General features: G+C 48.6%; 1 protein-coding gene across 1 annotated transcript; it reads right to left on the bottom strand.

Moving 5' to 3' along the window:
* Positions 1-9,758: 9,758 nt before the first annotated feature.
* On the bottom strand, positions 9,759-11,809 carry LOC142364852 (olfactory receptor 14A16-like). Its single transcript, XM_075444976.1, has 2 exons — positions 11,787-11,809; positions 9,759-10,728 (listed from the first exon to the last, which is right to left on the bottom strand). Exons 1-2 carry the CDS (start codon positions 11,792-11,794, stop codon positions 9,759-9,761), a joined length of 978 nt encoding a protein of 325 aa, XP_075301091.1. The 5' UTR covers positions 11,795-11,809.
* Between the last annotated feature and the right edge of the window lie 9,885 nt (positions 11,810-21,694).

Raw genomic sequence — 21,694 nt, 5'->3', positions numbered from 1 at the left:
AATTGCCATCATTCCTCCCAGTGCTATTTCATTATCTACCTGTCATGTGTGACCCAGAGACTGTGTAAATCAAGAGCCATGTTCTTGGTGTGTTTAAAAACAATAAAGGATCCTGCAGTTTCTTGCATGTCCAAGATCCCTCTTCCAAGACTTTCTCTGGAGCTGCAGGGGCACCTCCAGAGGGGCAAGGGAAAAGAGTCCCGACACAGCAGCAGTGCCAGGGAGCACCAGCACTTGGTCTTTTCTGAGCTGCTCTCTTTCCAACTCCATGAAGTCCTTCTGAGCCCTTGTGTACTGCAAGACCTGAGCGCTCTGGCAGCTTGGTCCCAATCCTATGGGAGCGAAAGGGGATCTCCTCAAGGCAGTGCCTGAAGGCTTCAGACTCTTTCTAACAGTGTTCTCAAGAACATGCCCAGGAAAATTGCCCTGGAGAGGAAAACACAGTGATGAGCTGAGCTGAACTGTGTGAGTGGGAAGTCTGGGGGGACACAGCAGTGTCCTCGCACAGACAAGATTGCTGGGAGAGACATGAAAGATCTGCAGAGAAGTGTCTGGTCTGTGTCCGTGTTTATTGGAAACCCTGGGCAAGACCCTCCATGGTAGTTGTCACTTAGCAGCCAATAACAACAAGAATTTCCAGGGCTGGTTTCTCACTACAGCTTGGAGAGTTTCTTTATCTCTCCATGCAGGGACACCAAATGACAGGGTCAGAAGATCAGGTTGGTGTTGCATGGTGAAGGCACAACCATGCACACTGTGTGCTAGTGGGGAGATGAACCTGAGTGAGCACAAATGCCATCAGCTATGCCTAGAGGTGGCCATGAAGGCCATGAGGTCTTCTGGGACAGAGAGTGTCTTCAGGTCACTTCACTTTAACCTGTAACTTGCCCTGGGAAACCTCCTGAATGTGGCACTGTCGTGTGGTTCCTTGAACTGAGGTCCACGTGGCCTTTCCTCATGCCATGGGGCATCTCAGATGTGTGCAGACCAGGGCGACACACCACAGGGCTGAGGTGCCTCTGGGAGTGGCAGGAGGCAGCCAGGGAAACACTACACCTGCTGCAGTGCCCTGCCTCTGCCTCTGCCTGTGCAGGGAAGCACTTGTGTCGCTGAACAGCCCTGTCAGAACCCTGACATTTCTGGGAGTGACTTCAGGAACAAGTCCCACCATCCCAAGGAGATTTCTCTCACCTGCCTTGTCAGCTTCATTGCAAATGTCCCTGGGTGCTCTGTCACCCTTCCTTGTGTTTAGGGCTTGTCCCTTTTATTAGAAAGAAGCACATCTGCAGAGCATCTCACCAATGCAGTCAGAAAGGGTTCTGAAAGCATGAGCAGCATTGCCCTGCAGAAGACAGCATTTCTTTACTTTCCCAAAGCACAGAGCACACCTGGGGGTCAGGAATGCAGTCAGAGACACGCACCCCTCCATCTTTCCCCCCTCTGAACTTCCTTGACAATTTCTGTAAGCACCTAACAGAGAAACAAATGTGCTCACTCATAGGTGTCCTACCAGGAGAGAGGGGACAGGAAGACCTAAAACTTCTCACGGATAAGGGGGGCTATGACAATCAGACTTCATCAAAGAGTTTCCATAATGGGAATGGGGAATCCCCAAACCTTGAGAAAAATCTCTTCCTCCTCTCTCTCATGCCCTGCCCCTTGACTGTGGATGTGAACACTCTCATCATGGAGCTTCTAATGGGAATCTTGGAAACCTGCTACAGCTCCACTAGCCTGACTGTCCCCTGATGGTAAGGACAGCACAGTGTCTGCTCACAGCAATGTTAGTGCCGTTTCCTGCCTTTGTGGCACGTATGGAGTGTTTCTTGCTGGTGGCAACATCCTACAATGAGTATTTGGGTGTCTGCAAGTTCTTGCTCTCTGCAAGATTCATGAGCTGCAAGGGCTGTCTCCAGAAGGCAATTGCACCTTGGCTAAGGGGATTTCTGTCATCTACACTCATTATTTTGTTCTTGTCCAAGATACAATTTGAGGCCCCCATGTAGCAGATCAATTCTTCTGTGATTTTACCCCAGTACTAGAATTCTCCTGCAGTGACACCATGACAGTCCTGCTCTTTGCTTTCATAACTTGCTTTCGAGATCCAGTCTCTTCCTGTTCACCCTGGCATCCTGTGGGTGCATCAGAGCTGCCACCCTAGGGCAGCTTTGCTGCCCAGCATGGGCAGCCAGAAAACCTTCTCCAAATGCTCCTCTCACCTCACTAGTGTCACTCCTTTCTACAGCATCCCTCATCCTTGCCTGTGTGATGCCCAGGACAGCCCTGCTAAGCAAGTTTGTCAAAGCCCTTTTTCTACACCATTCTCGCCCCTGCTCAATCCTCTCATCTACAGCCCGATGACCAGAAAGTTACAGGTCGGGGGATCACTTAGAAAACCACTCAGGAATGCTGGGGACTGCACAGAGAGCCTGTTTGGTTTCGAAGCCTGTAGGAAGAAATCACTTCTGGTTCTCTTCTCAGAAGGCCCCAAGCATATGGACAGACATGTGTTGTGTCCTGGGCATTCCTCTGGAAGTGTAGGATATACAGAAGGCTTTTGGTGTCGGGGATATTGAAAAGGCTGGCCGGTGTCACTGTGAGACCTCCGTCAAACACCTAGGACAGGTCAGAGCCCTCAGTGAGCTTCACCCTGGCAGGCTCTCGTCCTACTGGATATATTCCAGAGACCGCAAGAGCTCTCGATCCCAAATGTAAGAAGTCGGGCAGAGAAGAGAAGAGACCGGCATGGCTGAGGCAAGAGATGCTGGTCAAACTAAGGAAGAAGAGGGAACTGCACAGGCAGTGGAAGCAGGGACTGGCTTCCTGGGAAGAGTATAGGGAAGCTGCCCGTTTGTGTAGGGATGGGGTCAGGAAGGCCAAGGCACAGCTGGAGCTGAACTTGGCAAGGGATGTGAAAAATAACAAGAAGGGCTTCTACAGGGATGTCATCCGGAAAAAGATGGTCCAAAGAAAGTGTACCCCCACTCGTGAGCAAGACCGGTGAACTGGCAACAGCAGATGAGGAGAAAGCTGAGGTACTCAACAACTTTTTTGCCTCAGTCTTCACTGGCAACCTCTCTCCTCACCCCTCCCAAGTCGATGCATGGCATGAAGGAGACCAGGAGGGTAAAATCCCTACAGCTGTAAGTGAAGTCCACGTTCGGGACCTCCTGAGGAACCTAAACGTACAGAAGTCCATGGAACCTGATGAGATGCACCCCGGAGTCCTGAGGGAACTGGCTGATGGAGTTGCCGAGCCACTCTCCATGATATTTCAAAAGTCATGGCAGTCAGGGGAAGTCCCCAGTGACTGGAAAAAGGGAAACATTGTGCCCCTTTTCAAAAAGGGTAGAAAGGAAGACCCTAGGAACTACCAACCTGTCAGCCTCACCTCTGTGCCTGGGAAGACAATGGAACAGATCCTCCTAGAAGATATGCTAAGGCACATGGAGGCCAGGGAGGGGATTCGAGACAGCCAGCATGGCTTCACCAAGGGCAAGTCCTGCCTCACCAACCTGGTGGCTTTCTATGATGGTGTAACAACAAGAGTGGACAAGGGAAAACCTATGGACGTCATCTATCTGGAATTTTGTAAAGCCTTTGACACGGTCCCCCACAACATCCTTCTCTCTAAATTGGAGAGCCATGGATTTGATGGGTGGACCGTTTGGTGGATAAGGAATTGGTTGGATGGTCGCAACCAAAGGGTAGTGTTCAACGGCTCAATGTCCAGATGGAGACCAGCGATGAGTGGAGTCCCTCAGGGGTCCGTACTGGGACCGGTGCTGTTCAATATATTTATCAATGACATGAACAGCGACATCGAGTGTACCCTCAGCAAGTTTGCAGATGACACCAAGCTGAGTGGTACCGTTGAGGCACCAGAAGGACGGGATGCCATCCAGAGGGACCTGGACAAGCTGGAGAAGTGGGCCTGTGTGAACCTCATGAGGCTCAACAACGCCAAGTGCAAGGTCCTACACCTGGGTCAGGGTAATCCCCAGTATCAATACAGGCTGGGGGATGAAAGGATCGAGAGCAGCCCTGCTGAGAGGGACTTGGGGGTACTGATAGACAAAAGGCTGGACATGAGTCAGCAATGTGCGCTGGCAGCCCAGAGGGCCAACCGTGTCCTGGGCTGCATCAAGAGAAACGTGGCCTGCAGGTCGAGAGAGGTGATTCTGGCCCTCTTCTCTGCTCTGGTGAGGCCTCACCTGGAGTACTGCGTTCAGCTCTGGAGCCCTCAGCACAAGAAGGACATGGAACTGTTGGAGCGGGTCCAAAGGAGGGCTACAAAAATGATCCGAGGACTGGAGCACCTCTCCTATGAGGACAGGCTGAGAGAGTTGGGTTTGTTCAGCCTGGAGAAGAGAAGGCTGCGGGGAGACCTGATTGCAGCCTTTCAGTACTTAAAGGGAGCCTATAGGAAAGATGGGGACAATCTTTTTAGCAGAGATAACAGTGACAGGGGTAATGGTTTTAAACTAAAACAGGGTAGGTTTAGGCTGGATATAAGGAAGAAATTCTTTACAATGAGGGTGGTGAAACACTGGATCGAGTTGCCCAGAGAGGCAGTGGAGGCCCCATCCCTGGAAACAGTCAAGACCAGGTTGGACAGGGCTCTGAGCAACCTGATCTAGTTAGCGGTGTCCCTGCTCGCTGCGGGGGGGTTGGACTAGATGACTGCTAGGGGTCCCTTCCGACCCAAAACTTTCTATGATTTCTATGATTTCTAATCAGTCTGCTGCAGGTGAAGGGCTGCTTGGCAGATACCCACCAACAGCCCTCAGCATATCCTTGGCTTCACCTTGTATTTTCTTCTTCCCTCATTTGGCCCTCCCAAGTTCTTCCCTTTGATCGTGCTCATGCCCTCCCACACAAACAGTCCACCTCTGATTACCCTTTCCTCATCAGACATAGTTTATCTCGCTTTGTACCCTCAGGTGGTGTTTCTGGCATGGTCACCATGGTGACACCGATCTTGGCCAGCAATTTCATTTCACTAGTATGTCCTCGTCGAGGCAGGCTTGGACTTGACTCGATGAAGAGCAATCTTAAGGAAAGGGGCCTGGGCATTACAAGGGAGGCTGTAGCAGCCAGTGCAATGGGAATATAGACATGTGTGTATTGGGCTGCACTGGGAGGAGTGTGGCCACCCAGACAAGGAGAGTTTTCATCCGTCTTGGCTCAGCACTTGTACGGGCACATCTAGAATACTGTGTCCCAGTATGGGGCTCCCCATTGTGGAGGAGTAGTGAGAAACTGGAGAGGGTTCATAGGAGGTCTACCAAGTCAGTGTTAGGGACTATTTGTGAGGAGGCTGAGAGACCAAGGCTGCTTAAGCCTCACGAATCAGAAGATCTGGGCATTGTATTCTCATGTAGCCCATGAGAACTTGAAAAGTTCTTTCAGAGGTGGTGGCACCTGGGAAAGAGCTTGAGATATAAAAACCAGCAAAAGCAAATACTGCAGATTGGGAGGTCCAGACAGGACATGAGAAAGTAAGAAAATTCACTCCAAGGGCAGTGCTGTGGAGCCATGGGTCACTGAGAGGGAGACTGGAACAGAGTCTGTTTCAAGGAACAGTCACCAGTGAGGACAAAGAGACATCTGCACAGGTAGGAATGTGCTGTGGAGGGGGAGAAGGTTGAGTGTCTACAGCCTGGAAAGACCACTCCCTAATAGAATTGAGACCTCGGTCCACTTGGCTGTGGCTGATGCCTCTGACATCAAAGCCTGTGAGGAGACACCCTGTCCTCCTGCCACCAAAGCCTCCATGTCTCTTCTCACCCTGGCAGTGTGATATCATTGTCCTTCACTCAGCATTGCACAGCCTACATCCCACTGTCCCAGGAAAAGCCCTGAGCCACACGTGAGGGATATGATCTCCCTTCACAAGGGCTGGAGTCAGGGCTTGGTGTTTGGCTTCATAAACACATCAAGACTTGACAAAGCATCAGACACACTGACACTCTTCCTTTGCCTGGCTCTCCTCATGTCCTCCAATTGTCTGTCTCCAACAGCTCCATGGGGAGGCTTTGTTGGGTGATGGACCTCAGTGGGTCCCGTTAATGCTTGAAGGTACTTTAGCTTTCGCTTCTGACTCTGACTTCTGGAAAGGTTTGTGCCAAAATCTTCTCAGTATCTCTGCTTCACTGACTGATCATCAAATGCACCTTGGGGGTCCTTCCAGTGCAGAAAGACTTTGTGTTCCTTTCTCTTCCTACATTTTTTTACAAGGCTTCATGAGTTGGACAGTTAATTGGAACTGTTTCAAGGGAGTAGTTAAAGGGGAAGAGACTGTCTGCTAAGGAGCTATGGCAAGGAAGGAAAAGCAGCCCACTTGAAGTCTATATGGACAACCTTGCTCCTCACCTCCTCAAGCCCACCAGTTCCCTTATTGGCCTCCTGGGGCTTGCATCACTTCTCCTCACATCAGGCTTCTCCACTGAGATCTGCTGCTGCATGGTACACCTTCTTTGCGTCAGCTCCCACCTGCTTTCCTTAGAGACATGGGCTGCACACAGGCACAGAAAGATTTCTCTTCCTTGCCAAGAAACAGAAGTGAAACAAAATGCAATTTAAGAAACTTTAAACCTCTCTCCTCAGCTGTATGCTAAATGCAAACAGCATCTATTGTTGTCCACTTTTCACAAGGGATTTCCATACAAGAACAGTTTTAGACAGACAGATAATAAAGGAGTGATATAAAGGCAAAGAAGTTGTGGACTAAAGAGTTAATAAGCCTTCTGAAAGAAGGGGTAAGTTTCTAACTCCCTGAAGCTCGAAGCAGAAACCAGATACTGGAGAGGCGTCTGAATGACCAAAGAACAAGCAAAGGACAAAAGCTGAAAGAAATTGGAAGGGCATAAGTCCACATAGTCCTTAGACATGGCCACTGAGTAGGAAAGTTGGAAACACCTGAATGTCAAGGTAGATGAAATAATAGACATAGTATTGCTGCTACAATAGGGAATATCAATACTTCTCCTGCCATTAGTAGGAAAGCCATTTTCCATTTCCTGGAAATTTCCCGTTCTGTCATGGAGGGAAAACATTTCCATTTCTTGAAAATACTCCAATGATTCAGCTGAGGAAAATGTGCTTTACAGTTTTCATGGAATTCATTAAAAAAAAAAAAAAAGTTCGGCTTTCCAGGCAGATATCAGTTGTCTGAGCATAAACATGCCGTGCCACTTTTGAAATTCCCAATGTACCTGGGGTGATGGCCTGGGACTGGCATCTATCCCAGAGGACCTGTGGGAGAGCAGAGAACCTTGTAAGGTGCAGGTAGAAGCTGGGAAGGGGTGCCCAGATCATCTACACTGACACCTGCTGTCTATTTACCTCTAGCAGGAGACATTTGTGTCCTGCATACATTCCCAATCCTGGAATACACTTTCATTTTCCAACAGAGGAAAATGCTCCCAAGACAGAAACAAGGCTGGAAAGTGTGTTGACACATTTCTTTGCTTTGGTTTTTGTCTTCAGTTCTTTTTACTTCCATTTTCATTGACATTACCTGACACCTGACAGGCCTATCGACGTCAAAATAAGATCATCTGGTGTCTTGTACAGAGCCCCATGCCCTAATACCATCCCCACCCAGGACACCTCAGCCTTCGCCCAGATGTCACGAAGGAGCGGTTAGGTTGCCTAAAGGATCACTCAAAGATTTTGCAAGAAAAGGTTTTAGTGAAAATTTAGAAAATGTGATCTTACAAAGTTCATTGGCAAGGTCCACTCTATTACTTCACAAAGGGGTGGAACACAATATTAAAAGGGGTTTTGTATGGAAAATGATTTATAGAGAGTAAAAGGAAAGTGTAAGGTGGTAGGGAGTCTGGACACCCTTGCTCTCTAAACTCCTTCTCAGAGAGGAGCCCAGGTGCAGCTGGATCCAGAACTGGTCTTAGACCACAAGAGGTTATGTCTAAGGGATATGTTTAGCAGTAATTCGTGGTCTGTTCACAATTTAGAGAGAGAGAGAATCCTTGGGATTTACCATCTATTAATCACTGGTTAACTTACCATTTATAGAGTGATTAAAAAGAATTTGCTACTACAATCACAGTAATAGAATATTATGTTTGAATCAATTCACACACACACACATACACACACATACAATCATAAAAATTCCCCTCCAGGTCAGTGAAATACTCACTTCAAATTAAACTAATTCTCAAAGGGCAAAGCTTGAGTCCCAAGGAGATCAACCCAGGTGATGCCAACAGAGTTCAAGATACTCTGAGAAGCGTCCCACTCAGAAGAAGTTGCTGGGCACAGCCCTCTGCATACCAGAAGAGCTCAAAGGGCCTTCTTTGGTACCGCTCTTTACAGGGACTCAAGACGATTGACTTCAGGCATGAATAATTGACCATCCTAGTCAAGATACACGTGATGCAATCCCGATATTTAGACAGTAACCATACAATTCCAGTATTTCTCAAGACGTACAATTCTGATATTACCAGGCAGGTGTGACTTCAGGCATCAGTGGTTCTGGGTGCAGTCAGGGGGTGCCTGATTGACCATCTCCCTGCTCTTGCACAAAGACAAGGAAAGTGCCAAGTTGCCCTGATTCACTGCCCTCATTCACAAACCAGAGAAATGGCTAATCACACCTACAAGCTGTTCTTGCAGTGTAAGTAGGAATGCAATGTTGGCTGATTCTGGGATCGCCACGTTTGAGGGGATGTTGCACCACATCAGCAAGTCTGCAGTCCAAGCTGTCAGAAACACTGTCAGACCAAGATGTTCAAGGTTTCATTCACTCTGAGATTAAAAACCCCCAAGGACAGACACTGCCCAACCTCTCTGGGTGACTGTTCCAGCACTTGGCTGAGCTTCTGGCGAAATAAGGAGCCCTTCTGTCCTGCCTGAACCTCTCCTCTTTCACCTTCCTCTCATTGGCTTTTGTCCTCCCTGAAGCATGGTGAAGAGATGGCTCTTTATTCTCCATGACCTCCTCATAGGTACTGGCAGGCTGGGATGAGGACCCGTGAGGGCCCAGCTGCCTCAGGCTCTCCTCACAGTCAAAATGCTCCAGTCCCTGGCTGTCTTCAGGGCTCTTTCCTAAACGCACTTCAGATTTCCACTATTACTCTTGATTTCAGGATCTGAAATCCGAATGAAGTACTCCTGAGAATCCCTTCCCTCAATCTCCTGGCCATGCTCCTGGTCATACAGCCCAGGATGCTGGTGGCCTCCCTTGCTGCCAGGGCACACAGCTGCCTCCCGTCCAGATCCCTGACCATGAAGTACTGAACCCAGCAGCAGGAAGGAAGTGGCTGTGCAGCAAGAGTCACTGATAAACTTGAGGTGAGTGGGCAGTGTTGGAAATGGCCAAACAGGAAGGCCATCACTGAAATCTGACTCCAGTTCCATTCTCTAACAGGTCACCCTCTCCCCTCCACCCCTCAATAGATGGAAAACCGCAGCACAGCAATTTGCCCCAACAGTGGCAATTTCTTCAGTATGTTCCTGAGCCCAGGTCTGGAAGAAGAGCTTATCTTCTAGTCACCAGCACTGAGAAGATCTCCTTTTATTACAGAGATGTGACATGGGAGGGCGCCTGTATCATTGGGCCAGACACACGTGCAAAGAACTCCGGGTAAGACAGACTGCGTTCATGGTTCTGGAGAATTGGAGTGGACGCAGACACTCCACTTGCACTCCTGGAGAAAGAGAATTATCACAGATAAAATGCTCAAAGCACAGGATATGTCCCCAGATACATTATAAACATGGAGAGCTTATTGCTGCTGAAAGACTACTGATTGAATGAGCTTGTTGAGGGCCTTTTTGAGCTCCTGGTTCCTCATGCTGTAGATGATGGGGTTCACTGCTGGAGGAACCACCGAGTAAAGGAATGACACCACCACATCCAAGGATGGGAAAGAGGTAGAGGGAGGTTTCAGGTAGGCAAAAACTATAGTGCTGATAAACAGGGAGACCACGGTCAGGTGAGGGAGGCAAGTGGAAAAGGCTTTGTGCCGTCCCTGCTCAGAGGGGAGCCTCAGCACGGCCCTCAAGATTTGCACATAGGACAGAACAATGAAAATAAAACATCCAAAAGCTAAAGAAAGACTAACCCCAAGAAGCCCAACTTCCCTGAGGTAGGAGTGTGAGCAGGAGAGCTTGAGGATCTGGGGGATTTCACAGAAGAACTGGTCCACAGCATTGCCCTTGCAGAGGGGTATGGAAAATGTATTGGCAGTGTGCAGGAGGGAATTGAGAAAGCCTCTGCCCCAGGCAGCTGCTGCCATGTGGACACAACGTCTGCTGCCCAGCAGGCTCTCATAGTGTAGGGGTTTGCAGATGGCAATGTAGCGGTCATAGGCCATGACAGTCAGAAGACAATGCTCTGCTCCAACAAAGAAGATAGACAGAAAGAGCTGGGCAGCACATCCAGTGAAGGAAATGGCCCTGGTGTTCCACAGGGAATTGGCCATAGATTTGAGGACAGTAGTGGAGATGGAGCCCAGGTCGAGGAGGGAGAGGTTGAGGAGGAAGAAGTACATGGGGGTGTGGAGGCGGTGGTCACAGGCTATGGCAGTGATGATGAGGCCATTGCTGAGGAGGGCAGCCAGGTAGATGGCCAGGAAGAGCCAGAAGTGCAAGAGCTGCAGCTCCCTCTTGTCTGCAAATTCCAGGAGGACGAACTCGGTGATGGAGCTGCCATTAGGCATTTGCTCTCTCTGGGAAAATATTCCTGTCCAAGGAAGAAAAAACAGTGGGAATTTTGGGGATATGTCTCTGAGCCATTTCTTGCAGACTTTCCGCCTGCTACACATACCCTCCTTTCTTTTTTTAGGAGACTTTCTTTAAGCTCTGTGGCTGTAGCTCTGGTTGGACCTTTGAGCACTGGCTGCCAAGGATTCAGCCCTGCTCTGCAACATTGGGGTTTGTGGGCATGGTGGGGGTAAGGGGACATCCTGGTGTTCGACTTTGGCCCTTGAAACTGCTCCTGACTCAAAAGGGCTTTTCAGCACCTGCGCTCCCAGTGCTAAGAAATGAGGAAGGCAAAGTCAGGCTGAGTCCTTTGGGATTTTCAGAGCTGCCCCCAACGCACCTGGGCAGTGTTCTAGGATGTCAGAAACCCTCAGCATTTCTGTTGCCCTCAGGGAGAAGAGGGCTGCCCAGCTGCTCTGGGCTTACACTATTCTGAGATTGTGAGTGATCTCACTCCCATGTTATCCTGAAAAGCCACCAGACACAACTGAAGAGCAGCGGGATACACAGCAGACTACTAAACATCTCACCCTTACTCAAGGTCTCAGCACCCCACTTCTAGTCGAGGACACATGCGGCTCATTTCACCAACGCAAGAGCATTTCCTCTGTTGGGCGTAGCATCTCTGCGCTGCTTCATGCGGCTTTTCAGATAACACAATTGTGTTATTAGAAAGATATGCATTCTTGAGCCCTGCTCATAGCTTTGAAGAACACCTCAGGAAGATAGCCATGTGTCCTAGTGATGGATTCTGGCTATGGGAAATCCAGCTTGTTCTCTGGGCCCACAGACTTCACTGTCCTATGCACCACAGCTTAGAGAAGACTGGCACACCTCATTCCCATGGACACGCCTGCCTGGGAGGGCCCACACGATCAGTGTCTGACTCTGCAGCTGAAACTCCCATCCCCAGAGAGCCTGATGGAGCGAACATGGGTACTACTTCAGTAACACAGACAAGTGGAGCAACAAGGAGAAACACAGTGAGGTTCTACATGAAAGAGGCAGAGGCAGCCGGGCACTCAGGACACTGCTACCCTCACCCATCTGTGCACATTGCCAGGTCGTTGCTCTCAGTCCCTGAGAACCTCAGAGGGAACAGGGCAAGTAATCTGAGAGCTTGATAGTCACCCCTTCTTTGACCTTCCCCTTCACATATCAACTGGAAAATATCCTGGGGAGACCTGGATCTGTGAGATTCCCTGACCCATGTAGCTGTTTCTTGATAGCAGAAGGACCCTGCCCTGCCTCACTAGGGGTTTCTGTTCCGCACACAGCTTCTCCTCGCAGTAACCTGGGAGCTCCTTGGGCAGGCTGAGTGCTGACCCTGGCAGGCAGCAGAGTCCCTGCCCCAGCACAGAGCCTCATGTTTGTGCAGAGACCCTGTTCTGCAGGACAATTTCGGGCAGCCCAGGCTGCACATCCACCTTCATAGCCCTGCAGCCGTTCTTGGGAGAAGGGAACTGCCTTGCCCTGTACCTGTCGTGGTGCAGCAGGCAAGTCCTTCTTTGCAGCACATTCTCACCTACAGCAAGAGAAAAACTGTGATATTCCTCAAGGTCCATCCCGTAGTCTGGGGGATGTGACAGCTTTAGGAGATCTTTCCACAAAGTGCAGATATGTTGCCCTTCACGTGGAGACTTACCGTGTCAATGGCTGAAAAAAATCTTTCTCTCATTGAGCTCTCGGCATTCTCCCACCCCACACTGCCTTGAACCTCTCTGTCTCACTCCTCTCCCCTCTGTGCCTGCAGGCAGTGCCCTCAGCCCTGCTGTGCTTTGCAGAGGAGCTGCTCCTGGGCAGAGCTGTCTCTTTGAAGTGTTTCCCTGCTGCCATGAGCTCCCTCCATCCCAGGAGCCCAGCTCAGATCAGCAGCACAAGACCGCCCAATGTGTCTCTGGTTCTGTCCTCTCTGGGCTCCCTCGAGGTGTCCCTGGGGTTCCAGGGGAACATGCTGTGAAACAGGATGAAGTCATCACTCATGTTCCCTCCCTCTGTTAGGGAGAAACACTTCTATTCTACAGTGTCATAACTTTATTGGAAAAAGAGTAAGAAACAAAAGTCATCTTTCCTTGCCCCATCACTAGACAGGACAACCAGAGAGTGACAGGGAGAGATCTCCTTTACCCCTGCTGAGGGAAGGGTTTCAGCCTGTTCATCTGAGGCATCTCGTCCTTGATCTGAAGTCCTGGGGCTAGAAGAGGACTCAGCTCACTCTCATGCACACCACAAAGCCACAGGAGGTGGGATTCCTCTTGCTTCGGTTCAGATGGGCACCAAACAGGCTTCTGCATGGGAGCTCCTTGTCTCAACTCCCTTGATTATTAATAAACATGGAGGGCAGGAGGAAGAACCTTAGACACAGATACCTGGTGACAGGATTGGTTTTGAAGGTGACCAAGATGTTTGCGGGCAACTGCAAGCTCTATTGGAGCAGTTCATAGAGACACAGCAGCGTCTGAGGGCACCTTCCTGGAGGCTGGTGGGAAATGCCTTTGGTCAACTTCAATGACAGAAAGTGCCCACATTCAAGAGAACTGAACCTGCAAATATTTCTATATGTCCAGGACTGTTGATCGATGTAATCAGCTTGACCATATGGAGTCCTGCGGCACAGGGAGAGGCAGGTCTCTTTCTTTCTATTCTCCATCAGCTGTATTGTCCGCATGGCCTTAACAGTATGATGCGATTTGTCTCATGTGCATCCCTTCATTGCCTAACCTCATTCAGGGCAGATGAATCCTCATGTATTTTACATTTACAGACATCTATGACTATTGAAGGTGCCAGGACTCTCCAGGAAAACAGCATGCACCTGACATGCACAGCACAGGTCCTATGCGGGAACCCCATCCCCACTCAGATTCGCTGTGTGACAGGCACCACCCAGGGCATCTCACACAGATTTGGTGCCTTTGGGCAGTGATGGAATCCCACCGCTGCAGTGACACAAGTTCTGTCCCTTCTCTATCCAGTGGATGAACAGCAGAGCGTGAACAGCAAGCACATCACAGCAGGGTCTTCACTTGAGGGCATTCCCTCTCAAACTCTGCTCGTTGTTCTCTCCTCCTTTATTTAACCATCCCTTTGATGTCACAATCATGGATCAGGCTGATAATTTTCACAGTGACATCCACACCCAAGGACATTTTCGACATCATCTCTTCCTTCCTGAGATCAGCTTCACCTCCACCACACCTCAGGGCTGCAGAGACACAGCAGACATCAAACTCCTTTCCTGGCATTGTCAAAAGCAGGGTTTGCTCTCTTGGTGGGCACCTCGCTTCTCCTTTACATTGCCACCTGTCATCCCCTCCAGCATGTCTCTGCTCTGAAGCAAAGCCTTTGCACACACAAGGCCTTGGGCCCTTGGTAGCAGGTTTCTTTTTGCCAGTCTGCTCTCAGCCCAGATGGGCCACAGCTGAGGTGCTGCAGCCCAGACATGCACCAATGGCCTCAGCCTGGGGCACAGAGAGGAGGAGCTGGAGTCCCTCAGGGCATCTCTTCATCCCACTTGGAGGGAAGAACAACTGAGGCATGTTGAGACAGCTGACATGAGTGGGGTGCTGTGATGGGTGGATACAGGATGAGAAGGAGAGACAGGCCAGAAAGCTCAGGAGGTTGGTGTCTTGAGTGAGAAGGAGCTGCTTAGTGTGTGGAGCTCCTCTATGGGATGAACAAGCTGAGTGAGTCTTTATCAGTCAGAGTCAGGGGAGAGGCTGGTAAGAGTGACGTCCTGGTGGGAGGCAAAGAATGAATTAATGTCCCTTTGCTGACCTCAATTACCTTGGCATTCCCTGGAAGGGGACCACCATAGCATGCAATTAGTCCTGGAGGTTTCTGGAGAGCCTGGGTGAAGACACAGCTTGGGGCACCAATCTTTGTACCTCAGCTGTCAGATTGTTCAAGAGTGGTGATGCTCATATGCATCTGTTAGTCAAAAAGAATGAAAAGCTGGTTCAAGGATGTAAAAACCTGTGTCGACTGTCACTGTCATAACTGTGAAATAGGGAACTCTGATCTCCCAAGGAGGAGAGCAGAAAAATGCAGATGCTGTGCCTCAAAGAAGCTGATTTTGGCCTACTCTTGTGACTTTTAGTGAGTGAGCCCATGTGAGCAGCACACAAGGGCAACAGAGCTCAGCACAGCTGGTCTTCAAGGACAGTGTCTTCCAGGCAGGAGACTGTGCATGTCAATAGTCAGGACAAGAAGCAGAACTATCAGGAGAGAAGGTTGGGCAAATAAGAAACTCAGGGAGAAGCTCCATGAATAAAAGGGAGCATACAAGAGATGGATGCAAGGATGGAAACAAAGGAGGAATTCAGAAATGCTATTGGTTTTAGAAAAGCCAGAGCTCTGCTAGAGTTGACATTTGCAAGGGAGTTAAAGGCCACAGCAATGAATGGTTACTCCTTTAGAACAATTAATAAAGAAACAAAGATAGTGTGTGGCCACTGCAGAATTCAGGAAGAGCAGAGGTGAAAAGGTCTGAAATTACCTGTGTCCTCTTTGCCTCAGACTCCACCTGCAAGGTCTCCCTGTTCTGAGTATCTAAGAGGAAGAACCCTAGGTGAAACACAGCAGTGGATGGAGATCAAGTCAGGGGTCACTTAGATAAGGTCAACCCTTTATAACCCACTGGACCAGAGGGGATGAGTCCAAGGATGTTGAGAGACCAGGCTGATGTCATAGCAGGGCTACTCTGATACACGATGGAATTTCATTGTGACTGGAGAAAGCAGAAAGCAACTCTTCTTACATCTTGTAGAGACCCAAGGACTGATCAGGGGAATTACAGGCTGCAGAGACAGAAGCAAGGAGCTGTGTGGCTGGGCAGCAGCTCTCTGGAAATGGCGCTGGTGGTCCTTGACTTCATTAGGCAAACCACGAGCCAGCAGCAAAGGCAGCCAACAGCATCCTGGGCTGTATGAGCAGGAGACCAGCCAAAAGCAGTGATTGTCACCCTCTGCTCAGCACCTTTCACACCACACCCTGCACAATGACAGTGAGACAATGGCAAAGAGGAACAGGTTCACTGAAGGGCCACTAAGGTGGTAATCCTCCACTGTCCTTCAAGTGTTTGTGTGATTTCCCTAAAAGCATCAATATCTGCAACAACAACAACCAGACAACTAATCTGCCTAATTATAAATATCTGCAGGGGAGCAATCTGCATCTGTGGTAGCCCCTCTGGGCAATGTCAGTGGAATCAGTATTTGCAACACCTAATCCACAAGTACATGTCTGAAGACCTTCAGATGAAGGATGATCTTGAAAAAGTCACCATATGTATTCCGAGGCAGCATGGACACTGCTAATTTCCCTCACCAGAGAGTAGCAGAGGCTGGATCCCCTCCTCAGGACACACTCCTTACCAGGAAGCCACAGGCATGGGGGAGCTCACCTGGTTCTTAAGGGCACATCACTCAGCATCTGTTTTGATCCATGTGGTGCTTTTCTGTGACTCTTTCTGCAGATGCGTACGGAAAAAGACAGCAGTTTCATAAGAGATATCCGTAAAGGCCCTGCTAGGCATGAGAAAGCTCACCATGAGGCAGCAAAGAAGACTGTAATAATCACCAGGAAAATCAAGGAAGAATATAGAATCGTAGAATATCTTGGGTTGAAAGGGACCTTTTAAAGTAATCTAGTCCATCCCCCTACTTTGAGCAGGGACATCTTCAACTAAATCAGGTTGCTCAGAGCCCCATCCAACCTGACTTTGAATGTGTTAAAGCATGCTCTTCTGTATATTCAGAATTCATATTTTTTGTCAAGCAGTATTTTTAGGTCTGATATTCTTAGCATAGTCTCTGTTAAGAATTTGCATAGATTCTGAAAGAGAATTTTTCTCCTGCTCTCTGCAATATATTTTTTTGCTTTTTTTCCTTCTTATACTCTTTTGCATTCCATTCATTTAACAGTAAACAAACAATATTTATTGTCTGTGCAAGTAAAGACTCTTACCAAGAATATTAGTTACACTTGAAATTCTGATATAATTGTTCTTTTCAAAGGTATGTGCAGATAATACACAACTGTTTGCTGTGGACATGAGGCTTCACATGTCCAGAATACATTTGATATTGTACAAGTGAGTCAAAAGATTCTTTATCTGTTATTTTTAATAGACTCAAAAGCTGTACATACTAGAAAAAATACTGAAAAAATATTTTGAAAAATGGTTAAGGTTGAAAGCTTCCATGTCTGTTAAGTTTCAGTTTACATGACTTTTCTTATGCTGTTTATGTCAATACTTAATGCTCTTCCTCCTCTTGTCACCGAAAATCCTGGAATAAACCTCGTAACACCACTGTAGTGTTAAAAGGCAGGCATTCTTTATTGCAGCGCTGGATGCACGAGGGATAATTCCTCCAGACGTGCATACCTCATAACTTTTCCATGCAGTTTATATAGATCAAAGATATATATATTTATTTTATTCATGCATATTCAATATTATTCTCTTTGCCGACTGATGTAAACTTTCTCGCTTCTTACGTAGATTGTTGCGCAGACTCAGTCACCCTCTTCTATTATTTCTTTTTGGGTAGGTGGTATTACTTGAGTAGGGGGTCAGTGAGTCGGTGGTCACAGTCTCCCCCTGCCGGAATCACCTTTTGCCCACTAGGCTCGCAATCTTGGCAAACCTGGTCAGTCTCTTCAGTCCGTTTCACAGAACCACACTCCATCATTTCTCTTAACAGAAACACAATTACCCACTATGGTTAGCGTTAATGGTTACCTGGAGAATAGACCTCTGTTCCCAGACCTGATGTCCAGGTGGGTCGGGCTGTACTAGGAACACAGCAGCACTGTTCATGTTTATGGTCAACTGATTCTATCACCCTGGATACATTTCCCCCTTTTCGAAGTGTTGAAATAATAATTACTTTCAATACTTCCATGTTAAATCAAATTACATTTCATTACACATTGATTCAATATCTATTGCTAATAATGATCAAATTCTACAATAATACAATTATTCATTATTCATTATATCATAGAATCACAGAATCACAGTATGGTAGGCGTTGGAAGGGACCTCTGTGGGTCATCTAGTCCAGCCCTCCTGCCGAAGCAGGGTCACCTACAGCAGGCTGCACAGGACCGCGTCCAGACGGGTCTTGAATATCTCCAGAGAAGGAGACTCCACCACCTCCCTGGGCAGCCTGTTCCAGTGCTCCGTCACCCTCAGAGGGAAGAAGTTCTTCCTCATGTTCAGACGGAACTTCCCGTGCCTCAGTTTGTGCTCATTGCCCCTTGTCCTGTCGCTGGGCACCACTGAAAAGAGCTTGGCCCCATCCTCCTGACACCCACCCTGCAGATATTTGTGAGCATTTATAAGTTCCCCTCGCAGCCTTCTCTTCTTCAGAATGAACGAGCCCAGCTCCCTCAGCCTCTCCTCGTAGCAGAGATGCTCCAGTCCCCTCATCATCCTTGTGGCCCTCCGCTGCACTCTCTCCAGTAGCTCCTCATCTTTCTTGAACTGGGGAGCCCAGAACTATACACAGTACTCCAGGTGGGGCCTCACTAGGGCAGCGTAGAGGGGAAGGAGACCCTCCCTTGACCTGCTGGCCACACTCTTCATAATGCATCCCAGGATCCCATTGGCCTTCTTGGCAACAAGGGCATGATGACTGGCTCATGGTCAACCTGTCATCCACCAGGAACAGGTGAGGTTTCTGAGTGCCAATGATTGAAAACTGAGAGCAGAGCCATCACATGTGGAGTGATCTAAAGGCTATGTTAGTTCCATACTCTTATATTCAGCTCCTTTCTCACAGGCTTTAAATTTTGCTCCTGACACCTCGCTGTCTTTTAGCACAGAAGTTGAGAGTACCCAAGTCAGAGCCTTGCTTTCAATTTTGTTTACAGTCTAAAGCACCCCATGGTGGGAAGACATCCCAGGAAGCTTGTAGAAGGTGAACATTCCCAGGAATGTCAGGAGGCCTGGAATACCAATAGCGGTGTTCAGGCAGCTGGTCAAATGCATTGTCTCCATTTGTGTAATGGAGGCTTCGATGCCTGGTTCATGTGTAACCTCTTTCTGTGGGTGAAGACATTTATTGTGCAAGCAGGTCTGACCTCAGAGGTGGCCTCTCTTTGAGCTGGGCGCTGGAGTTGAGACCTTCTGAACTCCATTCCACCCTGAGTTGTCCTATAAAGTAGAGGCCCGCATCGCCACCTGCATCTCTTCTTGCAGAATGTGTAGGAAGGCAGAGGCTCATGCAAGGTTTAGTGGGGAAGAGACTGTTGGGGGTCTCTAGGGCAGCCTTTAGTCTGGCGGTGACATTGTGGAGCTGAAACATGAAATGCTCCAAAGGTAGAGATCACAGCAATGCTCGTCCTAGTCCATTTGATTTTGCTTAAAGCTCAGCCTAAAGCTCCCAAGAAGCATTTGGTGGCTGTTGCTTCTGTCCTATCTTACAAAAGCATATCCCAAAGTGTCATATCTAAACGTTGTTTTTTGAGGTGTTCAAAAAATGTGTAGATACCGCTCTTCGGGATATGGTTTAGTAAGCATGGTGGTTTTGGGTGGATGGTTGGACTTGATGAGGTCTTTTCCAACCTATGATTCTATGATTCCTATGATTCCTATGATCACTTGTCGCTACAGTGGAGAGCTTGGCTCGGTCAACTCTCCATGTAGCTGTAGGCTCATAGCACAGCAACCCGTGCCTCCCCTTCAGGAGGCCAGAGATGCATAATTCCCTCAGACTCTCCTCACAGTTCATGCTTTACGCTGCCTTGTTTCATCTTGGCAAACCTTGTCTGGACCTTCTTCAATTTCTGCACTTTCCTTTTGAAATGTGAGGCCCACTGGCTCCTATGGCATCTGCTATCATGATGCCCAGGCCTTTCTCCTCAGAGCACTCGTTTGCCAGTCAGATCCCTCCCCTTTCTGCTGCATGGACTTGTTCTGCAGGTTTTCCTCCTAAGTCTTCAGGTTCCTGTTTGCCAAATCCCCAGGTGTGTCAAGGTCCCAAGGACAGGACCTGCAAGAATCCAGCTTTTAAAGTATGTGTAACAATGGTCATCCTAAGTTATGGTGCTTCCAACATTACTGTAAATTAAGTTGTTGGAGATAAGAAATGAGTACTAGTGTTCATGGAGTTTCTAAGCAAGCTAAGAGCAGTGCTGTAATCATCAATAGAACGGAGGGTCCAAAATGATCAAACGCAGGTTCAGTTGGGAAATGGTAAAGAAGACTCAGCAGTTTTTTGCATAGGAGGTGATAAGGATGGTTAAAGAGGACTGGAGAGGTGGGAAGAGTGAAAAGGGAACAAAAGGGGAAGCAAAGAAATTGATCGGGACTCTTTTGGGCATCCTTGTCAAGCAGCCTTGCTTCTGGGCGACACTGCCTGGATCAGGACAAGAACGTTGCAGCTGATCTGACTATACCAACATCTGACTTACTTCCACGGTCGTGGGGTACCTGGGAGATTTCACTAGCGTTCTTAAGGGAAGAGCAAGAGAGCAAGGAACCCCAGTATCATTTAGGTTTCCCGTCTCCTTCATGGGACTTGAGGAGGTCTCTGGTCTGGTCTTGCATTCACATTAGGGCCAGCTATGGAGTCAGACCAAATTGCTCAAGGCTTGATCCAGTGGTGGCTGGAAAGCTTCCAAGGACTGAGATGGAACAATGTCTCTGGAAGACTTGCTGCAATGTTTGGATGCCCTCGTGGACAAAAATACTTTCCTTATCTCTATCCTGAATGTTCCTTAGCTCCACATCTTACTATTGTCTGGTATCCTCCTGCCAAGCACCACGGTGAAAAGACTGACTCCATCTTTATGAACACTTCCTCATAGGGACAGACAGGCTGTTGTGAAATTCTTGAGATCTTCCACTCTCCAGGCTAAACAAGGCCCTTGCCCTCCATTTCTCCTGCCAGACAAGTGCTTCAGCCTCTGAGAATCTTGGCAGCCCTGCAGAAAATCATTCACTGTTATCAACATATTCCTTGCTGTGGTGGGTAGCTTCTCACTCTTCCCTCCCCTTCCCCAGTGGGACTGGGCAGAGAACAGGAAGAAATAAAGTGTGAGAAGTTTCAGCTCAAGATAAGAACAGTTTAATAGGTGAAGAGATTGTAAAAGCCTCACCAAGTGAAACAAAGAACATCTTTCACCACCTCCCACAAGCAGACTGATACCCAGCCACTCTCCAAGCAGCAGAGTCCTTCAACAATCAAAACCTCCACCTCCTTCTTCCTCTGTCCCATACTTTTATTCCTGAGCATGAGGTCCTATGGTAGGGAATATCCCTCTGGGCAGTTTGGATCAGCTGTCCTGGCTGTGTTCCCTTTCAACTTCTTTCCAGCTGCCTGTGTACTCACTACAAGGGAGCAGAGTGAGAAACAGTAGCCAAGACACTGGTGTGTAACAAGCATTCAATTTTCTCAGCTCCCAAGGGCACAGGAAACATCCATCCTCCAGGACTTCTGGTGGTCTGTCCCAGAAGAGAAGCTGTGCTGGGCTGGCCTTTATGCCTTAGCATAGTGAAAGCAAACCTGCAGCCCATGGAGGACCAAGGATATGCTGCCCATGAAGAGAAGCCAACGCAGCAGGTTTTCTGGCAGGACCTGCGGCCTGTGGGGGACCCACGGTGGAGCAGTCCATTCCTGAAGGACTGTACCCTGTGGAAAGGATTCATGCTGGAGCAATTTGTGGAGAACTGCAGTTGGTGGGAAGGACCCACAATGGAGAATTTCAGAAACAGAGTGTTATGACCTGACTGCCACTCCCATTCCACATCCTCCCTATGACACTTGGGTGTTAGGAGTTAGGAGTGAAGTTGAGCTTGGGAAGAAATGCGTGAGGAGTCAAGGATAATTCCCTCTGCTGCCCCACAATGCCCCAGTATGTCCCAGTGACCTCCGGGTAGGGCATGAGTCCTTCACCACTGCTTCCTCAGCCTGATCATACAATTATTTTTTTACCCATTTTTTGT

Source organism: Opisthocomus hoazin, chromosome 29 (genome assembly GCF_030867145.1).
Source record: "Opisthocomus hoazin isolate bOpiHoa1 chromosome 29, bOpiHoa1.hap1, whole genome shotgun sequence".
NCBI lineage: Eukaryota > Metazoa > Chordata > Aves > Opisthocomiformes > Opisthocomidae > Opisthocomus > Opisthocomus hoazin.
The sequence above is the reverse complement of the archived record's forward strand: the minus strand, read 5'-3'. Positions and strand labels throughout refer to the sequence as shown.